The sequence below is a fragment of the Myotis brandtii genome, unplaced genomic scaffold (assembly GCF_000412655.1).
Source record: "Myotis brandtii unplaced genomic scaffold, ASM41265v1 scaffold1282, whole genome shotgun sequence".
In the NCBI taxonomy this organism is placed as follows: domain Eukaryota; kingdom Metazoa; phylum Chordata; class Mammalia; order Chiroptera; family Vespertilionidae; genus Myotis; species Myotis brandtii.
This window is the reverse complement of record NW_005354519.1, coordinates 854,978-881,197: the sequence shown is the minus strand read 5'-3', so window position 1 is coordinate 881,197 and position 26,220 is coordinate 854,978. Positions and strand designations below refer to the sequence as shown.

Below are 26,220 nucleotides of genomic sequence, written 5' to 3'. Positions count from 1 at the left end.
CCCTGTTGACAAGAGCGATGTTGAAGGGGGCAGAACAGCCCTAACCGGTTTGGCTCAGTGGATAGAGCATCAGCCTGCAGACTCAAGGGTCCCAGGTTTGATTCAGCTCTAGGGCATGTACCTTGATTGTGGGCACATCCCCAGTGGGGAGTGTGCAGGAGGCAGCTGATCGATGTTTCTCTCTCATCGATGTTTCTAACTCTCTATCCCTCTCCCTTCCTCTCTGTAAAAATATATTAAAAAAAAAAAGAAGGGGGCAGAACACCGCCTCCCCCCCCTCCAGACTGGTATGCCTGGTTACTGTCCCCACCATCGAGACTCCATTCTGACACACATTTGGACACTCCAGGCACATGGAGGGCTGTCTGCCATCACAACCACCCAGGACAGCAGGGGACTCGAGAGTCGCCACGGGAAGAAACTGCCTACCTGGGTAGGGTACCCGCCCGTACGTGACGATTTCCATCAGGAGGATGCCAAATGACCACACGTCCGCCTTGATGGTGAACACCCCAAAATGGATGGCCTCCGGGGCAGTCCACTTGATGGGGAACTTGGCCCCTGCGGGAAAAGCCATGAGCAGCTCTGTGAGGCCATGGCTGACTGACCCCACACCCCCACTTCCTGCTCTTCCTGTTCCTCCCACCCCACAGCGTCTTGCAGGGCTTGTGTATTTGTCCAGAGAGTCACTGAGACTCACTAGGACGCATGGCCAAGTGCGTGCAGACAACGGGGAGCCACAGCATGAAAGGACAATAGGGACACAAACGTCACCCCGGTCACCCTCTTTAGGGCTGTGCCCAGGGGTCTTCCCTGGGCAACCACCCCCTGTTTCCATCTGGACAGAGGCGTCCCTTTCCCCCTGACCTGGCCTTGTGAATAACAGGGACTCAGGGCTTGGGGGAGCCACTTTAGCTTGCCCCTGCCTGTTAATCCTTTCCTGCACAGTGGAAATGATGATTTATGTGTCTCTGAGAGTCACAGTGAGGAGGGGATTCAAATGCCGCTGCCCCACGAAGCCCTGCGGATGGCTGCCGTCTGATCAGCATTCAGAGCGGATGGCATGGCTCAGCACCCGGCCTGCTCCCACCTCGCCTAGCGTTCTCCGCCTCCCCAGCCAGCCTGAGGTCCCTCAGGGGCTGAGCCATACTGATCCTTCTCCTGCACCCACTGATTAATGTGCCCAGCTGATATGGCTGGCCAGCCTGCTTGATAAATGTATGTGACCCCTTCGATTCCCCTGGTGAAGAGGAGTTTTACTTCAGTTATGCTAAAGGGCTCTGTGGAAATCTAATTCAGGTATAAGGGTTTGCTGCTCATACTTGAGAGCAGTGCCTTCTAAAGTGTGTCCTTTGAAACCCTAGTTCTATGGGAGGTTAGTAGATGATAAAGTGGAAATGTATTTTGGGCTCAAATCAGTTTGGAGGAGTGAAGCAAATGTACACAGTGGCTTTCCTGCAGGACTTCTCAGTGCCTTTAATATGCTGGTGTGCCTTGGAAATCACCAAGGGAGCCCTGGATGGACTTTGCAGTATCTGCAGACCTACTTCACACAGCCATTCCTCAGAGGGCACTAGTGCTCTGCAGAGCACAGTTAGGGAAAAGCTGATCCCCCTGGGGGTAAGGCCAGAATTGTGGAAACCCCACAGCTCTCTGATCTCTTCACACAGGGCTCTGCTATGTAGTGATGAGGAGAAGTCCAAGGGGAGTTGGGAGTTGGGGAAGGTTAAGTCCCAAGGTCTCCCTGTGGTTGGGAGTCTCTGCTCACCCTCTTGGGCGGTGTATTCATTGTCGATGATCCGGGCCAAGCCAAAGTCACCGATTTTGCAGCCCAACGTCTCAGACACCAGGATGTTGGCCGCCCTGAGGTCACGGTGGATTGAGTTCATTTTCTCAATATACGCCATTCCTTCGGCAATCTGAGGGAACATGCCACAAAGGGAAGGGCAGCATGGGGACCTCCATGCAAGGACCTCGCCCATCTGGGGCGCCCTACAAAGTCCCTATGGGGGAGAGGAAGGACCCTGCCCACCCTCACCACCACCCTGTCTGTAGAAGCATCCTTCATCCTCTCAGCCTGGAAGGGGAGGGAAGGAATGCTTGATGTTTGTTGTTGTCTTTGGTAGGTGCATGGAGGGTGGTGGTGCTGGAGAAGGAGCAGGTTCTTGGGTGGGGTAGAAAGATGGCTTCCACTGTCCTCAACTGAATAAGCTACACAGCCCTGTCCCCTCGAAGCCCAGAAAGGCAGAGACACTGCCATCAGAGCTAGGGGCTACCTCTCCTCTCCTTCCAGGTGTCTGCAGGGGAGGGAGACAGCAAAATGAAGACAGGAGAAAAGGGAGGTCTCTGGGCAGGGGAGAAGAAAAGGAAGGGGCAGGAGGGAGAGGGGAAGGGGGGGAGGGTTTCATTTTCTTGGCCTGTTGGAAGCACAGTTTTTGGAGCAGGGTGCCCTGGTTTGGAGTTGTTGACCCCTGGCCTGTTGCTTAAGCTCCCCGAGTTGTCACTGAACTTATTGGAACACAGGAAAGGGGTGTCCAGGGCATAGAGTGGAGGTGAGCATTAAATGAGACAGGTGGCTGAGAGCCTAACCCAGCACTGCTCCAGGGCGGGCTCTCAGGGAGCAGGGGCCAAATCCCGATGGAACAGAGGCAGGAAAAGAAGAGGAGACTCCATGGCTGTCCCCTGTCACCAGCACTGGGCCGGAATAGCTGTTTGTGCTGCTCGTGTGTCCTTTAGCCAAGGAAACTCACTCAAGCTTCATTCTCTGCACTCCCATTGATAGATGAAGAAACTGAGGCAGAGCATAGAAAGCCAGTTAATCATCTCAAACCTGTGGTGGCAAGAAGCCAGCACTGGGATTAATCCCACCTCTCCTTCTATTTCCAAGTTTATTGATTTATCCATGAAGGAATGAATTCACTCATTCATTCCTTTGCTAAATCATTCCATCAACACACATTTACTGGTATGATACTGTGGGGACTATAAAGCTAAGTATCGAGTATCGAGTAGCATTTAGCAGTGCTCATCCCATTAAAAAATATGTATCGAGTAGTACTAGAAATATGAAAGAAAGAAAGAAAGAAAGAAAGAAAAGGTTGAGTAGGACCCAGATCTGCTTTCAAGGAGAAGAATCTACCGTGCATGATGCGAATGAGAACATACGAGCTAAGTGCTCTCTAGCACTTTTCTGTCCAGGGAACGTTTACTAGAAACGACACTTGACTTGGGTCATGAACATTGATTAGGATTCTTCCAGGTGAGAAGAGAGTCAAAGGCATTCGGGGAAGAGAGGAGCCCGGGCAAAGGCTCTCAAGGCATCAGAGAGCTGCCGTGTGGCTGCGCCTGGGGTTGTGGTTGGAGGGGAGCTTTGCATTCCATCCTGTAGAGCAGGAAAAGGCGCACCCAGAAGGGCATTGAGTTTGAGTGTTTGTGTGTGTGTGTGTGTGTGTGCGCACGCATGTGCACCCGTGGTGAGGTACTAGCATGACTAGAAAATGGTTTAGAAGCTGATCACCTGGGGGGGGGTTCTGATTTTGGGTTTCTTAACCCTCAGCATCTTGACCATACCTGGGGATGAACTGAGGTGGCTTTTCACATCCTTTGCCCCTGGATGACTAAGGAATTGAATACAAGGCAGGAGAGAGCGAGAGAAGGAAAAGAAAGGAGCCCACGGGTTTATCACTCATATGTGGTTTGAAACCGGTTACCAGCGCTAATTTTCCGAGACCATCTCACCAGCCTCCTCAAACCTGTCTGTGGAAAAAGGGTGTGGTGACATCAGTTCCTGCATCGATACTAATAGCAGATAAGGCCTCCGGGGTGGGGAGGGGTGTGTGGGGAGGGGAGGTTTCCTTTCTGGAGCCGGATGTGTGTGTGCATTTACATGTCTCACAGGTTGACCACAGATTTTCTGCTGAGAGTTCCAGTTTTAACAGACACACACTCGGGGCCCCCAGATGGGTTTTCCTGCCAGTGAGAGGCCTCAGCTAAAATCGCTGGGGAGGAAAGAGCCTCCTCTCCATTTCCCCCCTGCCTCAGAAGATGCTTGTGGACACCTCCTGCGGAAGAAACGAGGTCACCACAAAACACTTGCCTGCCACGCTACATGGAGTTCATGCAAACTCTCTGGTTTTCCATACCACCATCCGTTCTCCCTCTCTTCCTTATTGATAGAACCCACATCATCCCATCATGCTTGCCCAGAATGAAGACTACATTTCCCAAGATCCCTTGCAGCTGGGTGTGGCCAGGAGGATGTAAGAGCAATGTAGTGGCTGACTTCAGGGAGCTGTCTCTAGGGAGGAAAATGGGCTTTCAACCCCTTTACTTCTTCCTGCTGACTGAGAAGAGGACAAGATGGTAAGGCGTGAGCATCCACCTTGGGCAATCCGATGACGTGCTAAGACACCTGGCAGATGGAAGAAACCTGGGTCCCTGTGACTTTGAGAGACAAGTCCACCTACCACCCAGACTTTCCACCTTTGGATATTGACACATTTAAGCCATTATTGCTTTGGGTTTTCTGTCCTTCACAGCCCAGCCTAAATCAGATAGATACAACCTCTAAATAGTTGATTTTGTTAAGCCAGAGGGCAGGGAGGAGAGACCTGGAGGCCTCGGCCCCTCATGAGGGTGTTGGTACTCAGGTCCGCTGCCCTTGGCAGCTCACAAACCTGGGCCGACATGTCGATCAGTCTTGGGAGGGACAATCTGCTGCCTTCATCCGTCTTCAGGAAATCCAGCAAGCATCCTGAGGAAAGAGAAGCTGCAGCTGCACTTCTGCAAATGACCCCTCCCCGGCCAGGCCAGCCTCCTCCAGGTGTGGGCTGCTCCCCACCGGGGCCGAAGCAAGTGGCGCTCTGTGAGACTCTTGTCCACAGAGGAGAAATCCATCCACAGTGTCAGAGTGCCTTCCGCTCTGCAGAATTCCAACCTCGGTCCTCACGGCACCCAGGAGGCAGTTAATATGCTCCCGGCTACTCACAGGAGGTTAGTTTTCAGCCAGGTTCAGGGTCACAAGCCAGGGAGCCGGGAGCACAACCTGCTCCTCTGACTCTAAGTTCTGTGCTCATTCCGGCATGACCTTCTCGCTCCCTTCACCCTTTGTTGGTAGAAAGTGTGCCTCTCAGCACCAGAATGGAGAGACCCAGCCCCTGGGACAGGGGTCCTCAAACTATGGCCTGCGGGCCACATGCAAATACAAATATTGTATTTGTTCCCGTTTTGTTTTTTTACTTCAAAATAAGATATGTGCAGTGTGCATAGGAATTTGTTCATAGTTTTTTTTTTAAACTATAGTCTGACCCTCCAACGGTCTGAGGGACAGTGAACTGGCCCCCTGTTTTAAAAGTTTGAGGACCCCTGCCCTGGGATTTAGTGCTTCTAAAAGCCCCGAGGGACACTCACCTGAGGTGTGGCTAAGAGGTGAGCAGGGGAGCCATTGGGTCCCCAGCTCAATGTGGGGCCCCCTTCATGGCAACATTTAAGGAACTATATTAGCATGGCACCTTAGAATCCACAGGAAGCAGTGTGTGGTCAGTGTCACAGGAGGGGTGAGAAGGAGGTCAAAGGCCGAAGCCCAACCCCTGGCCCACTGCCCCATGAGAGCTTGGCCACACTGGGGACCTCAGAGGCCATCGCATCTAACCTCTCTTTTCACCGTGTGGTAAAATGTTCATATGGTTTTAAAAGGTCCCATGGCTGGTGAGTGGTAGACCTGGGACTAGAACCATCTATGGATGCCCAGCCTACTGCTCTTTCAACTTGGCCATGGTCTGTCCTCCCCAGCAGATGTCAAACAGTGCCGGCCACAGAAGGCATACTCCAAGTGCTCCTGAGCGGAGGACAAAGCTCTAGAGAGCCACTGGCTAGTACTTGTCTTATTCCTCCCCTTTGTCCCCTATGGCTGGTGGGACACCCATGGCTCAGTGATCCCCTGCACAGGTCCCTTGCCAGGCAAACCCATGGCAGCAGATGGGCCTCTGCCTTCTCAGCCCCTAAGCCTATAGCCTCCCCCGTCCCCGCCTCTGTCTGAGGGACACAGGCCCCCACGGGGCACCACCTCTGGCCATGTACTCGGTCACGATGTAGATGGGCTCCTTGGTGACTACGGCATAGAGACGAACCAGCCTTTCATGCTGGAGAGTTTTCATCAGGTTGGCCTCGCCCAGGAAGGCCTCCGGAGACATGGTTCCCTCCTTCAGGGTCTTGATGGCCACCTTCACATTGTTTCTGTAATAACCTGAGCCGGGAGACGGGGTGGGGTGGGGAGAGAATGAAGAAGCCATTCAGAAGTCCCAGAGGTTGTGGGAGGTGATCTCTTAACCAAAATCTACATAAGCTTTTGGGAGCTATTCGATGCTGGGAAGTGGGCTGGGGGCTGAGGCTAGAGCCACCCCCTTAGGAAGTGGCCCTGAGCTGGAATGTACAGCTTCTGAGGGTGATGGATGTGTCAGCTTATCTTGCCAGATGTCAGCCTGTCTCAGCCTCCCTCCGGCATTTGAGGAACAGTGTTCTATGCCTCCATCACCTCATTGGTGAAATGGGTATCATCGCCTCTGTCCCTTCTCCCTCACAGCCTTTCTGGGGAAACAGGATGCACTGTGCAAATCCTGAGCCTTCTGTGCGTCAGGACGCAGGGCAGGGCGAGAGGCTCCCGGCATACCGCACACTCACCCATCCAGACCTCGCCAAACTGCCCAGATCCGAGTTTCCGGACCAGCTTGAGAGACTGCCGGGGGATTTCCCATTCATCCTGGGCCCAGGGGTTCTGGGGAGCCAGGCTCACACAGGGTTGGGTCAGCTTCTGGCATAAGCCATCCCCTTTCTCTGTGTTAGAGAAGAAATGGGCTGGAGGTTACCAGAGCAGCTGGGCTCACATCTCTTCCTGGAGAGCCTTACCTCTCTTAGCTGTGTCCCGCACCACCTGTTGCTAGCCCCACCCCCACCCCAAGTGCTCCTATACACATGTGCATGCGCACACACACATGCACACACACACACACACACTCAACACACATGCGCACGCACACACACACACACACACACACTCGGCTCTTTGCAATTGTTTGGTATAAAGCAAGGCATGCTAGCATCAACCTGATTCTCTCTAAGATGAAAACATTTGTTACTCTCCAGGTTGTTGAATGCTGATCCAGTAGACGGGATTAAGTACACAGACTTTAAATCACTATGTTGACAATGTCAACTCCAAGACAGCACCAATGATTCTCAATCTCGAGATCTTAGCAATAAAGAGATACAAGGGCTGCCCGGCTCAGGTCTCCACCCCCATCACATGCCCCGTCTTACTAGAGTAGTGCTGCACCAAGGCCTGGAGTGTGGGGAAGGTGATTCGGGGGGAGACGTAATAGCCCCCTTCATCCAGGGAGCGTATCTTATAGTGTTTGATCACCTCCCCCTGGGTGGTCACGTCCTTCACAGACAGGGAAAAGGCACCTGGAGGGTTAATAAACACACAGGCATGAGAAGTGAGGCACAAACAGGGAGAATTGGATGGGGATGCGGGCTTCATTTCAATGCCTTGGGGGAAAGCTCCTTGCATTCTGCTCTCCATTTTGACCACTTCCATCCTGGGCTGCCTTTTCCTTCATCTCAACCTCAGGTCTCCTGGAAGCCTGCCCTATCAGCTCCATCCGACTCTGTTCTAGATGTTCCTGCCAGAGTTTCCCCACCTCAGCCAGGGCACCAAGAACTCTGGAGCAGGGAGGACGTTCTCTTAGGAAGCAGGACCGGGCACCTGGTCACTCGGGGACCCTTTGCCATGGAATATTGAGAATGCAGAGCTGTTGGAGGGACTAAAAGGTTGACTGATTGATTGATGCATTCTGGCTGAAAAGGCTGACTCTACTCACCCATGCAACACCAAATCTCAACCTCAAGCACCCCTGTCCAGGGAGGAGAGCATGACCAGCTGTTTCCCAGGGGTTCTGTTCACATCCACTCGCAAGTCAGTGTGATTTGTCATCTATGTTAATGTTTGCCTGCAGACAACGCCTCGCCGATGCCAGGGGTTAAGAGTAAGTTAAGGAGGCAAGAGTTTCCAGTTGAGAAACTTCTTCCCATTAACTTGATGTTTTCATAAAATTCCTCTGACCGCCTCTCTGGGTACCATGCCCCTACTCTAACTGGGAGGTGAGAAAGCCGAGGCCCAAAGGGGGATGTCTCTTGGCCCTGGTCACTCTGCTAGTTAACCAGCAGGCTTGGGAGCCCTGGAGTCCTTCCTAAGGCCTTGCCTACCGCGAGCAGTACCACTCCCTCCCACCAGGTGTCAGGCTTGAACACCTCTTTTTCTGGACATGACGCTTGATTTTCGGCTGCACTGTTTGTCAGCAGACATTTCCTTTCTTTTCAGACCATCACTCTATCTCAAACTCGTTCTCTCTTCCCATCTCCTTTAACCATCGTGCCTCTCTCATCACCTACTTGCAAAAGGACCCCGAAGAGGGTGGGTCTTGCATCGGGCGCCTTGCTAAGGCCACAGCCCACACAATGCCTGCTACCCCAGCCCCAGCTGCAGGCTGCAAACTGTCTCTCCCACCTTGCGCCTAGTAGATGCAATTATGCCCCAGAATTTAAGGAATTGGAGTGTGGCTCTAATGAGTTCACACCACCGGAGCAAGACAAAGGGCTTCCTCCCCATTTCCTCGGCTGCACCCTGCGTGCACAAACTCACGATGAGCCCAGGAGACCTGCTCTCTTCCAGCCAGAACCACTGCCCAAGTTCACGACTTAGGGTCCCTCACTTGCCCAGGCTCATCAAGGATCTGCTATTATCTTTTTACAATTTGGTATTCTTCTTTAAGGAACCCCCAAATCCTATCAGCTTCAGGTTCACAAAATCTGCACCTCCTGCTTCAAAACCCAGACCCCCTGCCCTGCCTCTGGGCTGCGCTGGGCACGCAGACTGGGCTCCCAGAGACGGAGATTTCTTAACTCTGGAAAGACCAACTGCTTTTGGACTAAGGGGTGCTCACATGCATACCGATAAACTGAGGCTAGAGATGCTTAGGGACACCTGGAAGCCACAGGGAGCTAGGACTCTGTCCCCTTGTTTCTGAGTTTCTATCCTGTCTTACAGCCACTGTGGACAGATGTAGACAGAGGGATCTTGTGTTGGAGTTCTGAGGGGCTGCGTGTGCATGAGTGTGTGTGCGCATGAATAGGTGTATGTATGGGGGGTGACGATGCTTGGATAATCCTGCAGCCCAGCTCCATCTGGCCAGTGCCCATCTGGGACTAGCTTCCCACAGTGGGCAAGGAGGAGGTCCCCACCCTTAGAGAACCCCTCCCTCCTCCACACCGAGGTCGGGAGGAGGACACCTTAGCCACAGGCAATGAGAAAAACATCCCTTCCAGGGTGAAATGACATATCTGGGATTTGCTTCAAGATAATAGGTGTGGGTGGGGATATGCATGAAACAAGATGGGCTGAGTTGGGCGTTGGGTACAAGGGGTTCCATTATACTAGTCTCTCTACTTCTGTATGTGTTTAAAATAGTCTACAAAAGGAGTAAAACACATAGGTTTCATTCTTGGACATAGGTGCTCTGCCATTAAAATGGAATAGTGGCAACATACATACCAGGTGGGTCAAACGTAGGTTTGCAGTTGTGAGTGCGTGAAACAGGTTTTATTCTTGTATGATTATTTATTAGTTATTTTCCATATGAAAAACTATAAACCTACGTTTGCCCTACCGTGTGTGTGTGTGTGTGTGTGTGTGTGTGTGTGTAATTAAATGCATCCATTGGTGCACTACAGGAAATTCTGCACAGAGAAGTCTGCACAGAGCACCCCAACTTATCAATGCACCCTTTCTCCTCCAATCCAGCCCCGACCCTTTGAGGGGCATGAGGCTGAGGGCTCTCCCCTGAGCCTCACAGTGTGTGATAAGCAGCTCTCTGTGTCCAGCGTCTGCTGCTCTGGTGTTTCCACTCACTGCAGATCTAAGGCCGTGAATGGAGGGCTGTGTGTGTGTGTGTGTGTGTGTGTGTGTGTGTGTGTGTGTAATTGAATGCCAAACCTCTGTCCATTCTCATCGTGCCAACCACAGGGAACCAAATCCAGCCTGAACTGGGAGCCTGGGGCCTGGGGGCTGCCAGGTTCTCCTGGCTGGCATTCCCCTCCCACTGCCCTGGCAGCAGCCAGGCCTCAGGTGGGGGCCGCCCAGAGCACACAGGGAGGGAAGGGCTCTGCCCACGCTTACCTTTGTTGGTTTCGCTCTCTCTGATGAGAAAGGAGCCCACCTTGTTGATTGGAGCCAGAAGCTGCCTCTCGGCATCTTTCCGGCTAATTGATCTAAAGAACCACCTGGAAAAGGTCAAAGGCAGGCGAGCCTCAGAGAGTGGCCATGCTCCTCGGATCATTCTTCTCCAAACCTCCCTCCTAAGCTGTGCCTCTGCCCCCAAGAAATAAAATTTGTGTCCCTGTTCCCAGGTCCGCCCTGAGCCAGCGCTCCTCCCAGCTTGATCCACGCATGCCCCTTGGTGTCGTCCTCCCCTTTCTTCCCACGCCTGGACTTACTGTTTTCTTGAAGTGAAACAAAACCATTATATGGGTGCCCTTTGTTAACTTCACTCTGGGAAAAGGCGCCCAGCTGCCTACTCTCAGAGCACGCTCTCCTTGCAGTCGGTCTCTGAAGTAGATTCTCAGAGCCTGATTCCCACCATGGCGCCCTGCGCAGGGACTGGTCAGCGTGGGAGTGCGTGCTGTTCCAGGGCTGGGCCAGGGCCGGGAGTGCCAGACAAGGAACCCTCCCAAGGGCTACCTACCATCGCTGCACGAGGGACACCAGGTGGGACCACTAACCCAGTTCCTACACTTTGCTCCTGAGTTTGACTTGAGGAGCCACGTGTTACTCATTTTACAGCTTCCCTAGTCCCTGGACAGAGCCGGGCCCTGGGTCCTGTTTGCTCATTGCCCTCTGTGTGAGTGAATGAATGGCTGAGGCCCACAGCAGACCTTCCAGGGGCTCATGAGGATGCTGCTCCTTGATAATTCAATTCTGAATGAGCCACCACCCTGGGAGTCCCCCAGGCCCCAGGCCCGGGAGGCACTGGGGAGTGTGAGCCGATCCAGCACCTCCTTGTTAGCTTGCAAGGCCGTGGGACACGGGGACGTTTTCAGTCCAGGTGAGTCAGGAAAGGTCGGTTCTCATATGGGGGAGTGAGGTGCTCACAGAGGAGCAACTCTCTCAGGATCACACAGCAATTGAAACATCGTCAAGCCTGTTCCAGGAGTTCCAGCTCCCTGTCCCTTTCCTGCTCCCTCCTGCTGGGCTCACACAGGCTCACTTTTTAGCCACTGTCTGGCCACACCCTGCGCGGCAGAAGCAGGGGACATGCCTCTGCTTTGAGGGGCCTTCCGTCTGTCCACCTACTTTTCCACTTCCAGGGTCTCTACTTGGGCCACAAAGTTGCTGGGCACGTAGCCTTCTCTTCCCGTGATGAGAGACTTGGCCAACCACCAGTCTCCAGACCTAAGGGAAGAAGGAAACAACAAAAATGAGGGAGTGGCTCAGACGGGTGCCTCTCTGCGGCAGCTCACAGGCCCCCCAGGACTGGGTCTCATCCCTGCGAGGCAGAGGACCCACAGAGGCAGACAGCCTGGCAGATGAGAGGGAGCTCGTGCAAGCTGCTCAGTGACGTGGAACTACCTGGGCTATTTCAAACTCACGGTGCTCCTGGCCCAGGGGAGAGGGGGGGATGCACAGCCTCCAGGGGACAGTTGGTCTAGACAGCCTGACCAACCCCCCAGGGCCCCTGTCTCACAGTGAGTAGCCTTCCTCTTGATTAGTGGACGTCTTTAGAACATAGTGAGCGAGTTGGGACTGGACAGGAAAGATAACACAGGAGGGCTGCTGGTGACAGGAGGAACGGGCGGCCCAGGGATGGCCAAAAGGTCAGGGTTTGCATGCTGTGAGCTCAAGGTCGTTGCAGAACATCAAGAACAAAGCAGGCCCTCAGGACAATCAGATGTGTGAGACCAGATTCTGGAGGAGTCTCTGAGTAGGAACAGTGGGAATAAACCACAGCCGATTTCATAAGTAGAATCCCGCGCGAGATCTCGTCTGGGGAGGGAGACAAATATTGACACAACTGACTCCAACACAAAGCTGTGATGGAGCGACTAGGCGAACACTGTGGGAGTCAGGAGGGCTGCACGAAGGAGGTGGCATTAGAGGTGGGCTTTGAAGGAAGAGTAGGATTTTGACAGCGGAGTAGGAAACCCCCTCACCAGCAAGACTTTGGAAAGGCAGATGGAAGAAAGACAATTGGGTCAAGTTAAAGAAGATGCTGGATACCTGGGCTTGGGGCTGGGCAGTGGAGAAAATATTCTGGAGGCAGCTAAAGAGAGCATGGCGGGGTGGAATAAGGCAGATGGGCGGATGGGTGGGAGTCCTGCTCTGATAGGGAGCGGCAGAGGCCTCTGACCACGAGACAGCATCCTGGAGACTTACAGCATCCTGGGAACTTACTCTTTTAGGATCTGCAGCTTCTCCCCTTTCAGCATCTGCAGGTCACGGTCATTCACTGCCACGTAGTCATACAGCGCCACCACGAAATGCTCTTCTAGGAGGAACAAAGAAGACATGGCCACCGCTCAGGCCCACGGGACTGATGGTAGGGCTGGGGTAAGCCTGTGCTGTGAGCACCTTCTGGCTACTAAGAGGGTCAGGAAAAGGTGAGGATAGAGGGGAAGCCATGGGGAGCCTTCTCACTCACTGATGCAGAAGACGTTTCTGTCTGGCAGACTGGCCTCCTGAGCTTGCTGCTGGGAACAAGGGCATACTGCCCCTCTGAGCCCATCGTGACTTCCTTTCTGGACCCCACCTAGAGACCCTCAGGCCTAGACGGGGCTAGTGTGTAAGGGACTGGGTAGCCCAGCGTTTAGGGAGATCAGCAGCGTGGACCTGATGGCCGAAGACCCAAGTCTGGAAGCCAGTGTTGGCTGATCCCTTACCTCCCGGGGGCATGTGAGCTTCTCCTCTCTTCCCGTCCCCACCTGCCCCTTCCAGCCTCTGCTCCGAGGGGAGCAGTGGTCTTGGAACATGGCCCTGCAGCCATGCCCAGGTCCCATCATGGTGCTTCTGGCTGGCAGCCCCCCGCTTGCTGGTGGTCCCTAGGACGGAGGTGGAGAGAGGGCTCCGGAGCTTGCATGGCATCTCTCAACTGATGAGGGCTTTTCTGCACAGCTCTGGGGAGCCAAGGCCCACCTGGAAAAGGTCACCTGGAGACCACCCAGCTTCCCCGAGAGTGATGTCTCTAATGCTTGGCGTGACCTTGGGCTGGTCACCTTCCCATGCTGGGAAGAGGGGGTTGGAGAAGATGACAGAGGCCCCTCTGGTTCTGAGATTCAAATTCCTGTACCAAAAGCAGTTAGTTTATTTCCTTCCCCTAGACCAGTGGTTCTCAACCTTCTGGCCCTTTAAATACAGTTCCTCATGTTGTGACCCAACCATAAAATTATTTTCGTTGCTACTTCATCACTGTAATGTTGCCACTGTTATGAATCGTAATGTAAATATCTGATATGCAGGATGGTCTTAGGCGACCCCTGTGAAAGGGTCGTTCGACCGCCAAAGGGGTCGTGACCCACAGGTTGAGAACCTCTGACCTAGACTTTCTTCCTGGAAATTTGACCCCTCTGGCAGGAAGCGGAGGGTGGCCCTGCGATGCTAATTAATTGTGATCTCCAACAGGATGAGGGACACCAGGTGAGGTCACTGCCCAGGCTTCAACACCTTGCTCATGAGTCTGACAGACTCTTGAGTTCTTGCAGAGAGGAGCCACGTCTTATACAGCTTCCCCAGTCCTTGGACAGAGCCAGCTCTGGGTCCTGTTTGCTCAGTGCCTTCTGTGTGAGTGAGTGAATGAATGGCGTAGGCCCAGGCCGGCATTCTGCTCTCCTGTACGCCACTTCAGAGTGAGGCCACCATCCCCTGAGACCCTCCTGAGGTCTGAGCCCCTGACTCAGGAAGGCCGGAGTCATTTGCTATGTCACCTCTATAGTCCTGCCCACCAAAGTGCAAGTGGAGATGGGCGCGGGAGGGTGTAGTGAGTGGTTAGAAGGTCAGCAGGGGACTTTTGAAAGTGAGGAACAGGGTGGTAATTCAAACAGCAACAGACTGAGGGCTGGAGGGAGGACTCAGAACCATGGTCCTCACCCTCTGAGGCTGGGAGTTAGATCTTTGAAAGCCTGGGTTTCATGGTGCTGTTTGTATTCACTGTAACTCTTGTCTTGTTGTGCTCATCTGTAGTTTGTAAAGTCCTTTACAAATGCCCACCGAGGTACATTAAAGGAACCGGTGCCTGGCTGCCGGAGAGGCCCCCAAGGGCAGGCGAGGCTGGGTCAGAGCTGGGCCACAGGCTCCCCCCTCAGCCTCCCCTAGCCATCTCCCCTAAGATTCTAGGGGCCCAGGCACTTCCTCTCCAGGAAGCTGTCCTGACTGAGCCCCTGTTCTAACTGCATAAATCCGGGGCCTGGGGAGGAGGCCTGAGGAGCCTCAGCTTCCAAAGCAGCCCCTTCTTACCTTGATCCGGGTGTGTGTCGGGAGGTGCAGGAGCCAGATGGTTAAACAGGACCTGGAGCAGAAACACATGCCCTCTGCGTTAGTTCAAGGCCCGTGGCTGGGCAGGGCCTGCAGGGCGGTGGGTGAGGCTGCTGTGTGTGTGGGAGCTGCCCTGTTGGCACAGGAGTTTGCACAGGTACCGGTGCCATCTCAAATAAGCCCCGGATCACCTGCCATCTTTGCCCGGACCTTATATATACATTTAGAGGAGCGGTATGTAGGGATGCCCAACTTTGCAAGAGGCAGCTGTGGAATGGATGTGGTGGTCGGGGGAGGGGAGGAACACCCCATCACCTGGCTTAAAATCCTGCCTCTGCCATTAAATGATGAATTTTTCTTAAGGAAAATTATTTTTAAAATGTATCTCTCTCATCATTGATGTTTCTATCTCTCCACCTCCCTTTCTCTCTGATATCAATAAAAATCTATTTTTAAAAATGTATTTCCTTAAAACTTAACTAATATATTCCTACGTATATACCCTGTAGAGAAACTTTTGCATATGTGCACTAGGAAACATGTGCAACATTGCTCCCAGCAGAAACACATAATAATAATAATAATAATAATAATAAATAATAATAATAATTACATGACCAAATGACCAAAGAATAGATAAATTGGGGCATATGCATGCAATCACTCCTACACAGCGGTGGCAGTTAAGGAGATATAGCTACATGCATCCACATGGATGATGCTCCCAATGAAAAACACAGATCTGAAACCCATGTCTCAGAAGAATCCATGCTGTTGGATTCATTAGATTTAAAGTTCACAACATGCAAAATTAAATTAAATAGTGTTTAGGAATATATGCCTATAAGATGCTACAGAAGAAGCAAAGCTAAGGAGTAAGCACATCAGAATAGTGGGGCCTGGGGCGAGGGGGACAGACTGGGGGACAGCAGAGGCCTTCCGCGCGATGGGTCACTTTCTAATTCTGAGGATGGGAGGGGCTGCACTAAGTGTTCGTTTTATTCTCCTGCTTTCAACCTGTAATCAATAATCTTTTTTTTGGTATTTATTAAACACAAATTTGAAGGAGCAATTTGCAAAATGGTATGTATAGTATTACGGTTCCACTGAAAATAGAAACACATAAATAACACACAAGAAAGGAGTCTGGGGTGAGGGCACGTGCTGGGGGGTTGGAACGGCTGGGGAGAGGTCAATGGGGAGAAAAGGAGCCGTATGTAATACTTTAAACAATAAAGAATTAAAAGAGAGGTCAATGGGGGGAAAAGGAGATGTATGTAATACTCTAAACAATAAAGAATTAAAAAAAGAAAAGGGTCTGGAGGCAGGACCTCTGCAATGCTAACTCCGGGTATCACTGGCTAGTGGGATAATGAATACTTATAATTTTTTTCATAATTGATATGTATTATGTGACTTTTTAAAAGTTAAAAACATTCCAGGCTCTACTACTTATTAGCATGTAACTCTGAAGAAGTTATTGAATCTAAGTCCTATTGAGTAATTTTCTCAGTCGGATAAATCAATCATTAATCTATGGACCTTTGATCATTCATTTATTCAACAAACATTTCATGGTTACATGCCAAGCCCTGCACTAAGTTGGGACACCGATAAGATGCCTGGTTTATCTAAGAAATGGGAATAGCAGTCACCACTCCCATTTGGTCACAGTTGGGATGAAGTGATGACTAGTTGGATGTGCCTGGGGGCGGGGGGCGGGAAGAGAGCAGGAAACAGGAGTCCAGGCATGATTTCCAATTGTCCCAAATAAAAAGGGGGTAGGTGGCCAAATGGGGGGACACAGACAGTCATATAAAAACACATCTTTAGGAACCAGTAGCATCAAAGGGAGCTAACTACTTTGTCAACAAACCAGAACTTTGAGACAGGCTCCATGAGCACTCGAGGGCCTGTGGGAGGTGAGCATAAGCACCCTCCCCTCTTAGGTTGCCTTGTCCCAGGGGACTGAGCTCTTTGGAATGCTGGCACACCAGGAAGGGGACAATGATCCAGGAGCTTCTGGATAGAGTTGAGAGCAGCAGATATTGCTAAATGCCCTAGGCTCTCCCCCACCACACCCTTCCCTCAGCTGACCTCTTTGATTTTCCTTTCTCTTCAAGGCTGCCCTTGCCCAATGAAAACTGGCTAAGAATTATTGGGGGCGAACCATGCACAGGTCTGTGCTAAAGGTAATACATTATAGCACTGCATACTTGTATCTACATGGCGTATTGTTACATCCCCATCAGAAAGGCACTTTTATTCTACCCACTTTAAAGGTGGGGAAACTGAGGCTAAAGGGAGTTAAGAAACCTGCTTCAAAGGCACAGCTAATAGGTTTAAATTCCAGCAATCTGGCGGTTAAATATTTTATGATCTGTAACACCAATATGAGTTCGGGTGGCGCTGGCATGGGGGGTTCTATTTGTGGGAGCCCTGGGTTATCAAGAGAGGGCACTGGGACTTGCTGGAGACTAGGAGCAGCCCCCAGGGAGCCACACGTGCTCTGTGCTCTCCCCCCTCCCCCTCCCTCTCCAGCTGGGAGAAGCGATCACTCACCAGGGGTGGCAGTGGTGGGGGCTCTCTGCTGTGGGCGCTGACCTTCACAGGGCTCCATTGGCCCTTACTCTTCTCCTTGACCTGCTTTTTGCTGCTCACCACTCCCATCCTGTCAGAGAACACACAGCAGATGGGTGATGAAGTGAGCAGGTCTTCAGAGCCTCCGAACGGAAGAGCTCCCCTAAACTCCTTCCCGGTGGCCAATTAGAGAGGTGGGGTGGAAGTGGGGGACGGTGAAGGTCAAAGTCAGACACGAAGTTAGAATGGGGTTGGTGGGTTACGCTTGCATCCATCTTTTTACCCCAGAGCAGGGAGAAGTGGCCCAGAGAGGAGAAATGACTGGACTTAGGACAGAGAGATTATAAACTCCTAGAGTGGACTCCACCCCTCATCCCACCTCCCGGGACAGGAGTCTTGGCATCTGGAAAGAGTCTGACCAATGTGTCCGGTGGTCTGGGTCTTAGTTGGCACCTGCCACTGCCTGCACCACCCGGGAAAGTCACACTTCCTCTCGCGACCCGTTAGGGCGTGTCAGGTCCTTGCCAACTCAGGGATTCAGGTCAGATTTCATAAATTTAGGGCACACAGATAGCTCAGGCGTCTAAGGCCAATCGCAGCTTCTCCAGGAATATCGGGGAATCACAGGATGACAGGTGGGGAAACATCCTAGATTCTGGCCACTCACACCACCACCCTCATTCCAGGGGCTGCTATTTAGGGAGGGCTTACTCTGGACCAGGAATGTCACAAGCCCTATCTCATATCCCACTTTCAACTCTCTAAATAAGTGTAAGCAGGTGTTAGTACCATCTCAGCACTATCCCAGCCAAGACTGTGGTTTGAGGCATTAAATAGCTGTTTCATGATCAAAACAATTAATCAATATAGAGCAACTCTGAAGCCTGGCTGACCCCAGACCACCACACTCAGCCTCATACCATCTCAGCACTATCCCAGCCAAGACTGTGGTTTGAGGCATTAAATAGCTGTTTCATGATCAAACAACTAATCAATACAGAGCAACTCTGAAGCCTGGCTGACCCCAGACCACCTGGGTCCTCCCCAAGACCCGGACATCGATAGAGGAAGGGACCTTGAGTCCTGACCAGCCGTGTGGTCCCTGGTCGACTCCTGATTGCCTTTGGATGTCTGCACCATATTTCATAGATTCTGAGATACACCTTTTTTATATTTCAGTATCTCTGAAAATGGAGTATGTTTTACATTTGATGATGGCTCATATTATAATTACAGCATATTTTTTTCTCTTTCGGTGATACATAAAATAACTGCTAGCCTTCTAAGTAATGGTGTCTTAGATTCAATGAAACATGGTAATGTGTTGCTGTTTTTCCGGAGAGTTAAAGGTACTAGTACATGCCTCATAGTAGTTCTCCTTAAACTCAACTTAAAAAAAGAAAAGACTATAATAATCTTGAATATAGAATAGAGAGCCACAAATAATCCATACTATTTCTGAGTGTGCTTTGCCTACAGAACATATAATACTGTACATTTGTAAAAAAAAATAACACTTTCTGTATTTGAGTAGTTACTTTGTGTCAGTTCAGATCAACTTTAACATCAGACGAAATATGGTGCGAAGTTACAGGTCAACATTTTAGTTTTCAGAGCTACTGGGGTATCAGAATTTTGGATAAGGGATCATGGGTTTATATTAGGAATAGCTACTAAATTTTATCAGGTGTCTACTTAGTGTCTATTAATAGGACAGTCTTTTAAAAATTTGTTGATGTAATGAATTATGTTGATAAATTTTCTGTTATCAAAGCATCCTTGTATTTTGGAGTAGAAGCTGTTGGTTACTGTACATTAGTGGTTTTGACACATGGATGGATAGGTTTTGCAAATATTTTATTTCAAATGAGAATCTATATTCCCAAGTGGGATTTGTCTATGAGGTGTTAGCCATTAAGATGATGCTGGCTTCATAACTTCATAACATATACCAAGGAGCCTTCTGTCTTTTTGCCTTTGGTTTTGAATAGTAATAATAACATTGGGACTATCTGTTCTTAAAAGGCTAGGTAGAACTTAGCTGATAAGTCATCTGTTTCTCGGGCCCTTTTAAATAGTAGGCCATTAAATACTTTTTAAATTTCTTCTTCAGAAATTTATCTGTTCAGACACACCCTGATTTTATCTGTTTCCATTTCTCCCCTCCTTGCACTATTTGGATGACTTATGTGATTTATAGAAGATATTTTATTTCCTCCACATTTTTCAATTTGTTTCCAAAACTTCTACATAGTATTGTCTTATAATTATTTCAATCTGTTTTGTTTTGTGATTATGGCATCTTTCTTATTCCTAATATAAATTAATAACATCATAGTTTTTAATTGGATAAAAACTGTAATTTTGAAACCTAACTTTTAAAATGATGAAAAAGAAGACTAATCAAAACAGCATGAAATTGGAACAGGACTAGACAGACACTCAGCGGAGCAGAACAATAAGACGCAAACAGATTCCAGTACATACGGGAACTGTAAACGGTGGCACTTTAATTCAGTGGAGAATTGAGGGTTTACTTCAATAAATGGTATTGGGACATTGGCTGTCTACCTAGAAAAGTACAATTGGACCCCTACCTTAAACCCCACATCAAAAGATAAATTGCAGGTGTATTAAAGAAGAACATAACAAATAAAATTATTTGGAAGAAAATTTAGGAAACGTTTCATATGAACCAGAGTTTGGAGATAAGAATTGACAGAGATAGAATAGGCAGAAGCTGAGAGGACAAAAAGAAGTCATAACAAAAAGATAAATTCACTAACATGAAAGGCATTACATGGTAAAGTAAACCATCATGAAGTCGGCAGATAAGCATAGATTGGGGGAAAGGTTTGCAAAGCACACAGCGGATAAATGTATATTTACAGTATACGCAGAGCTCATGCACATTGACAAGAAGTATGGGTCTAGCATACAACCCATTCAATAGAAAAATACACGATTATAAATAGGCAATTCACCCAACACAAGTCTAAATAGCTAAATAGACATGGAAAAAATGTTAAAATTACTTACTGATGGGGAAAATGCAAATTAAGATAATAAAATATCAAATTACACAAATAAACTGGGGAAAAATGAAAAGAATGATAATACTAATTGTTGATAGTAAAGCAAGGGATAATTGTGTTTTCCTACATTTCTGGTACAAAAGTATTTATTAAAGTTATTGTCATTTCATGTTCTTCCCACTGCATGAAACCTCCAGGAGGTCTGGGACTTTTGTTGAATTCTAATTGCTAAAACAGTGCTTGGCATTGTGTAAGAGCTTAATAAATATTTACTGAACAAATAAAATATGAAATATTACTGACCTTTTACAAGCAATCAGTCAAGTTCTATTAAAATTAAAAATTATACATACCCTTTGATTTATAATTCCACTTTATGAAACTCTCACAGACTAATAAAGCATCATTATATAGAAATATATGAAATATCAAAACGTTAATTTCAGTGAAAGTCGAAGCAGCAAAAAACAAAAACAAGCTTTGTAATTGATCACCATTTGGAGAATTGTGAATAAATCCACACTCTAAAAGTCTCTAAAATATTATACAACTATTTTTTAAAATGTGCTAGGTCTTTACCAGTGAGGCTAAGAGGATTTTTTACAACACATCATTACGTGAGAAAAGCAGGAGGCAAAGTATGTGACATTATGCCATATTTAGAAATTCTGAAGAGTGAGAAAAACAGGCATGCGTGTGTGTCTTTATGTTATGTGAAGAGAGGTTTGGGAGGAGCACACCAAGTTGTTTACTTTGGTTATTGGTGGTGGTGGGGGGGGCATGGTAGACATAGAAAAGGGAGGTGAGAGGTCCCCCATCAAATAAATAGGAAGTTAAAATAACTGTGTGGGTGGGTGGGCATTAATGCAAAGCAGTGCCCCAAAAAGATATTTCCTAAGATGTGAATATTGTTTATCTCAGGACTTAATGTGACTCTTCATGATAGGACTTCTTGTGACTTTTATCTTCTTTTTTGTGATTTTTATATATTCCTTGAATTCTTTAATAGTAAGCATATATTGTTGGTACAAGCAGAAACATAAAATAGAATGTGAAGGACTTGCCCAGCAACAGTGGGGCACAAGGCCTAGAGTCAGGGCCACCCCACAGAGCGGCCATCCAGGGCAGCCTGAGCCTCAGGCCTTTGCTGACCTCTCCCAGCATCTGGACTCAATGATGGGTGAGCAGGCAGCAGCTTCTAGAATTTTTCTGACTTGGACTCCTGCTTCTGTGCCTGCTCAAATGACCAGCCCTCTTCGGTCAGCGATATCGCTGCCGATTTTCAACTTCCCGTGCAAACATCTATGTCCACTTAAACAACATAATTGAACATTTAAATAACTTAACAGAGAGTAAAATGCCTAAAATGAAATCACCCACTGCTGACAATTCTTTGCCTTTTGACTCCTTAGCAGTGTATATACACGTGATTTTCCATGGGTTTTATAAATACATGGGTTCTCTGCGGGTCCCTCCACCCCAGGGGTTCTGGCTAGAGTTACTCAGGAGGCCAGGTGACAACGAGAGCTGGCTCTGGTGTGTGGGCTGCCAGCCCACAGTGATATTTTAGCCGTTGCTGGCTGGGCGGAGTCAGGAAATGCACAAGTCCACGTATAAGCCTAGGGCAACACAGACTGGTCCTGGTGGCTTTGCTGACTGCAGGTGGCTTAGCTGGACTGAAGACACTGGCCTCCTTTTCAGGGGTGAAGGATGGATGGGAGAGGCTGTGAGTTTGTGTATGTCTGTGTGTGAGAGTGCACACACATGCGCACTCGGGTGTATGGGCACAGCAGAGCAAGTATGTGCATGGACCTATGTGTGTACTTGTGTGTGGATGAGAAGGTGGAGAGGGAACTTCTGCTTGTTTCTGCTACTTGGATTAGACCCCCTGTACAGACTTTGACCAGAGCAGGGAGGTCAAGGTTGGCCTCAGGGAAGATGCTTAAAGCCCGAAGCACAGCCTCAGCCTGACTAAAGCTAGAGAAACTAGAAACCCTTTATGTACAGTTGCCTAGCACTTCACAGGTTAAAGAGCACTTGACATATATTTGACAGTCACGGTAGCATTGGTAGGCTAATTATCCTTATGTTATAGCTGAAGACAGAGTGGGAGGTGGCTTGCGAAGCCCGCACTGAAGGTGGCAGAGCCAGGAGCTGGAGGATGCTCTCTGCCCGGAGCTCGCTGCCCAACGCAGGTACATGGATGGCCTGGCCTGGGGCTCCATCCCCCATGGCTCACAGTTCAGGTTCAGATCCTCTTTTCTCTCTTCTATGGGGCTGCCCCTGCCCTCAAAGTCCTCCCCTCCAGGGGAGAAACCGCTGGTGGAGCTGCTGGGGCAAGGAGATCTGAGGGCGAGTACCACCCTGAAATTCAGGCAAAGTCTCAGAAAGCCTCCTCCCTCCTCCCTGGTCCAGAGGTGGGTGAGTGGGTGCTCGAAGGAACCTGGACTCAAAGCAAGCTATGCATTGGCTGTGTGAGCTTAGGCAAATGACTGAATCTGAGTCTCAGTCTCCTTACCTATAAGATGGGGAGTCTGTTCATCATTTCATCCACAAAACCTTCCTGAAGAAGGCATACTCAAAGGGGAATGCTGAAAACAGCAAACAATGAACTTTCCTCTTTTTGGGGGAGGGGCAGTTCTGTTTCCGCAGAATTAGACCATGTTATGAAATTCTCAATTACATCTTCCCTGACTGGCAAAGCTTCACAATCTATTTTCAGCCTTCCACAGAAGTCTTTTAATTATGCACCTCCTCATGATTATGGGCGTAATTCCAATGACTATCTGACTATTTGTGTAAAGCTAGGGGAAAATGAACCAAAATATTAAAACAATTGTGCAAACATGACTACCCAGACGAAAATGGTTGTCCTGCCAAGGCTGAGCTGTTGGCAGCCAGTGATAGTCCCTGGTGATGGTTGGGAATGTTCCTTCACCAGCTGATGTGCTCAAGTACCAATTCAACACATGAAAAATGTTTTTGTGATATTGACACATGATGAGCATATACGTAGGTTTTTATGGAGGTCAAGGACCAACAGCCTATAATACATCATTCACATGGTTGTCATGGGAACCAAACAAGATGAGAGTGGGAAAGAACAAGAGCATAGAAAGCACTGAGTAGCTACCAACTAGAGGATGACCACAGGAACTTGGGTGACACTGTCCCTCTCCAGAGCATCCTGACGTTCCAAGACGGCCCTGGGATTCATGGAGATTTCCTACCTTTCCTTTGGGGTGATCTAAAATCCAATCCATAATCGCATTTCCCCAGGTGTCTCAAAAAATGGCTTCTTGCTGTTGGTTTGTTCTAGTTAGGATTCCAACAAGCTTCATGCATAACATCTGTTATGTCTTTATGTCTCTTTTACTAGAGTTGCCTCTTCCCCTCACTCTGGTTTGTTTAATGGCATCGGTTTGTAAAAACCAGGTTAGAGGTCCTATCGAGTGTCCTGCATTCTGGATATTGCTTCCTTGTGAGAGCTTATAACTGTTCCTCTATCTCCCTATTCCTTGCACATACAATTAACTCCATAGACTTCATTTGCTTCAGGTTCATCTTTTTTCTTGTAGAGATGTCTTATGGGGGTGACATGTGCTCCATGTCATACACTATCAGGCTGTTTCACGTGCTATCAGGCAGTGACCACACTGTCTGGCTGTACCATTTCAGTGATGCTAAGAGAGATCTGAGTTCAGGTGATGCTGGTTTGATCCCACCATTGAAAAGCTTCTCATGAACATTTCAGCTAATGGTTCCACCAGGGGTTACTAAATACTGACGCCCTAATTCCACCATTCCTTCCACATGTGTTAGCTGAAAGTTGCTAGAGTAAAGGATGAGAAAGAGAGAACAACCAGAAATATGTGCCTCAGGGTCAGGTAATATTTGGATATAGAGAAATGATGCTTTCCCAAAGAAATGGAATCAGAAAACTTGTTCAGAAAACAGAATTTTTCTATTGGCTGGATTGGTGAATATATAATAGAATTATTCAAACAACCACAGTTAACATCTTGTGTGATACTTTTAAAATACCAGTAGAATATTTGCTTGGTACTAGCATAGGACCCGATGGAGTTGTGACTCCTGGCTGAGTAAGTAGGGGCCTCTGTGCACCTGTGGTCCCTGGCAAGGGGCAAGTGAACAGAATGACTTGTGTGCCTTGGTCCATGTGGCTGCGAACTTAGGCACAGTGAGAAGACATACATGTGACTATTTCAATTTTGTCCAGTGAAAATATTTCTGCCATTGAAATTCACTCCCCACAGTGGTAAAGTTGGTAGAAAAGATTTTTAAAAAAATTTATTATCGATTTCAGAGAGGAGGGGAGAGAGAGATAGAAACATCAATGATGAGAGAGAATCAGCCATCGGCTGCTTCCTGCACGTTCCCTAATGGGGATTGAGCCCACAACCCTGGCATGTGCTCTGACTGGGAATGGAACCGTGACCTCCTGGTTCACAGGTCGACACTCAACCACTGAGCCATGCTGGCTGGGCAAAAAGATTTTTTAGGTGGTAAAAAGTTTGAGGATGTAGCGCAAAACTTCAGGAAGGAAGACAGCATTTTTGTGAAGCTGTGTTCAGTAAAACACAGACACATGTTAATGAGTCACCTGCATTTGGTTCTGCTGACATGGAGAAGCTTGAAATTTGTTAGGCTATCGTGTGGGAAAATTGCACTGTATTGATATTTAAATTCTTGTGATAATTACTAGCCTCCGAATAAAATTCCTTCAAATGGAGACATGTAAATTATATGTTTTCTAAAACCCCACAATAGTGATAATTAAAACATACTGCTGATATGCCAAGTTGTAAATACCACTACTGTTGTATTTTATATCGATGGGACTGTGGACTTCAATCTACTTTGCAGTTTCTGAAATTTTCTTGCAATTTTTTTTCATTAAAAAAATTAAATAATGAGTTCACTGCTTCCTAATGGACTCAATTCTGACTCCTTAGCACCAATGTTCTCAAAGCCCTGTTTGCGTTATAACCAACCGGGAGTTTGCAGACTCCTGAGGCCCAGCCTAGGCAGGTCCAGGGCGTGGCCCCAGAATCTGCATTTTTTTTACAAGTGCTTCCAACAGATGCTGATGTAGAGAGCTCACCAGCCCCACTTTACAAAGACCCTTTCTTTTATTTGGCTGTGCTTCGGAAATATGACTTGTGAACAAGGATTGAAAGACAGTCCTGCCAACCTTGGGCACTTCTTCATGTGAGTCCCTTATAAATAATGTGCGTAGTTTTCCTGCCAGGGATCCTCTCGCCTTTAAAGGGAATGAATTATTTTTCTGTCCTCCACGCAAACATTCCTTTACGCTTTAATATATTTCTGCATTGTTTTTGACATGGGAAATGACGTCCCTTTCTATAATAACAATGACAGCGTCTCTCTGATACCTGCCGGTTCACAAAGTATTTTCACACAAAGCATCTTAAGAGCCTCCAAAGGACCCTATAAGCTAAATAAAATCCTCATCGTCATCCTCAGATCAGAGGCTGTAGACAGAGGTGACAAAATGGAAGAGCGGAGCAGGGACATAAGTTACGTCTCTCACTCAGAGCCTTGCTCTCTCCCCCTAAGGCTCACAGGGATCCTCCCAGACACACATCGCTCTGACCTGAATTTCTCTTAAAAGGCACCACCTCCATCATTTCATCCTTTTGAGCTGCCTCTCCAATGGTTGCTAAGCAGAACCCAGAGAAGGGATTTGTGACCAGAGGGGAAGCACCTCTACCAGGTTTCAGGGTCCAGGGAACCACGTGGACTGGAAAAGCTGGCTCTAATTTATGTTTTTGAACATGAATTGGAAAAGGTTAAAGACAGAAAAAGAAAGGATAAAAAGGTCTCAGGCCCCTGACATTTTTTTGTTAATTGTGATTATTGAGTAGATCTAGAGCAGCGGTTCTCAACCTGTGGGTCGAGACCCCTTTGGGGGGGGTCGAACGACCCTTTCACAGGGGTCGCCTAAGACCATTGGAAAACATATATAATTACATATTGTTTTTGTGA

The 26,220-nt window shown here is 48.7% G+C and overlaps 1 protein-coding gene across 1 annotated transcript in view; it reads right to left on the bottom strand.

Annotated features, from left to right (window-relative positions):
• Positions 1-297: 297 nt before the first annotated feature.
• The window catches only part of BLK (BLK proto-oncogene, Src family tyrosine kinase), a 45,968-nt gene continuing 20,045 nt past the window's right edge, over positions 298-26,220 (bottom strand). The window contains exons 2-13 of the mRNA XM_014534305.1: positions 17,138-17,246; positions 14,558-14,609; positions 12,503-12,596; positions 11,405-11,503; positions 10,232-10,335; positions 7,315-7,461; positions 6,679-6,831; positions 6,065-6,244; positions 4,677-4,753; positions 1,769-1,919; positions 430-561; positions 298-365 (exon numbers count right to left, since the gene is read on the bottom strand). Of these exons, the coding sequence (XP_014389791.1) occupies positions 298-365; positions 430-561; positions 1,769-1,919; positions 4,677-4,753; positions 6,065-6,244; positions 6,679-6,831; positions 7,315-7,461; positions 10,232-10,335; positions 11,405-11,503; positions 12,503-12,596; positions 14,558-14,609; positions 17,138-17,245 (1,365 nt within the window). The 5' untranslated portion in view covers position 17,246. The remainder of the gene's footprint in view (positions 366-429; positions 562-1,768; positions 1,920-4,676; positions 4,754-6,064; positions 6,245-6,678; positions 6,832-7,314; positions 7,462-10,231; positions 10,336-11,404; positions 11,504-12,502; positions 12,597-14,557; positions 14,610-17,137; positions 17,247-26,220) is intronic.